This window comes from Musca vetustissima, unplaced genomic scaffold (genome assembly GCF_032173495.1).
Source record: "Musca vetustissima isolate MV318-11 ecotype Yass unplaced genomic scaffold, APGP_CSIRO_Mvet_v1 utg115, whole genome shotgun sequence".
Lineage (NCBI taxonomy): Eukaryota > Metazoa > Arthropoda > Insecta > Diptera > Muscidae > Musca > Musca vetustissima.
In genome coordinates this window covers 2,521-4,174 of record NW_026885016.1, presented here as the reverse complement: position 1 = coordinate 4,174, position 1,654 = coordinate 2,521, and the positions used below count along the sequence as shown (strand labels likewise).

Sequence of the window (1,654 nt, the reverse complement as noted above, 5' to 3'; positions counted from 1 at the left end):
GTACTGTCACCATTAACATTGTCATTGCCGTCGGCGACAGAAACAGTAGCGGCCGCAGCTGCCGCCGCCACCACGGCTAATGCATTTTCAACATCATCGGCGCCCAACGCAACTGCTGCCAGATCATGCAAAATACTTTGGTCCTCATCAGCATGCTGGATGTTGTGATTGTGATTGCTGCCGCTGCTGCTATTGTTGTTGTTGTTGTTGCTATTACTATTATTAATAATATTATGTTGATTATTGCTATTTGCTAGGCAACCTATGTTGCTGCTGCCCGCATCTAATTCAGCATAAGGTTGTCACATCGATAAACTACCCACCGCAGCCGATATCTGAGCATGTGACGGTTGATGCAACTGATGAGAATGGGCGGCGCTCACAGCCAGCGCATGATGGCCATGCAAATGTGGATGCAGACGCATTGTTGGCATACCCATGGCAGCCATTGAACTCATCGAATGCAGGGAATGTTGTAAATGTAGACCGGGTTCCAATTTCGGTTTGGTATCCATTAAATTAGCATAGTCGGGATGTTGCACTCCACCAATAGTCGGTTCGCTGACTTTTTTATTTTGTTTACGCTCTTTAGCGCGACGATTTTGAAACCATATTTTCACTTGACGTTCCGACAGCGATAGGGTTTGTGCCAATTCGGTTTTGCGTCGTATGGTGATGTAACGTGATGTACAATATTCTTTCTCCAATTCTAGGCGTTGGAAATCGGTGTAGACTACGCGATATTTATCCTTGGTACGGGTTTTACCTGCAATAGAGAAGAGAGGGAAAATTAGTAAGATTTAGAATGTGGACAAATAAAAAATGTGAAAAATCATTTAGAAAAAAAAATAAATTAAAATATAAAATACTGTTGGGCGCCATCTACTGTAATTTATGTGAATTAAATAAAATAATTACAGACTGAACTCCTTAGCATAATAAAAATTATCAGATCAATTAGCAATTAAACTGTCCCTTAGACATTATATAGAATGCTACTGAAAATCATTTGGGCGCCATTTTGTCCATGAATTTAAATACTGAAATTGATTGTCCATACAACAATAAAAATAAAGCCAGTTGTATTTTCTAGTCCCAATCTTAATTTGGATGTATCAATAAAAATATGAATATTGACATTTTCTGTTGGGCGCCATTAATTTCTAGTCCATGTGTCATTTCAACGTATGGAGATCAATTAAGACAACATCTGCAGTATTCTTTAGGCCCAATCACTATTTAAATATATGAAGATGGCATTGGTACATTTTCAGGAGGACTTAATATATTGGGCGCCACTATTATTATTTTTTTCTTTTTGCCTTTTTATAAATTATTTGAATTTTAGAGTATTGTAAAGAACTTAATTGACAATTAAAATTGTTTAAGACATTTCTATGATTCACAAATAACCTTCATGACACCACAAAAAATAATACGAACCAGAAATATCTCAACGTCGAAAAAAAAATAAGAACGACAATTAAATTAAAATTAAACTTGACTGAGTGACACAATAATAAAAATGTGTTCACACCTTAATTTCTTGCATTCGTCTTTACTTTTTGTTGTTTTTTTTTGCTTTTGTTTAACGTAAACATAAATAAAAAAGCAACAACAACTTCAGTCAGTCAGCAAAGAAATGAAATACAAT

General features: G+C 36.0%; 1 protein-coding gene across 1 annotated transcript; it reads right to left on the bottom strand.

The window, feature by feature from the left end:
• Positions 1-297: 297 nt before the first annotated feature.
• Positions 298-770, bottom strand: LOC133332101 (homeotic protein caudal-like; the record flags this gene model as incomplete). Its single annotated transcript, XM_061540481.1, has 1 exon — positions 298-770. A coding segment is annotated over one exon (468 nt), but the record flags the coding sequence as incomplete, so codon positions are not given.
• Between the last annotated feature and the right edge of the window lie 884 nt (positions 771-1,654).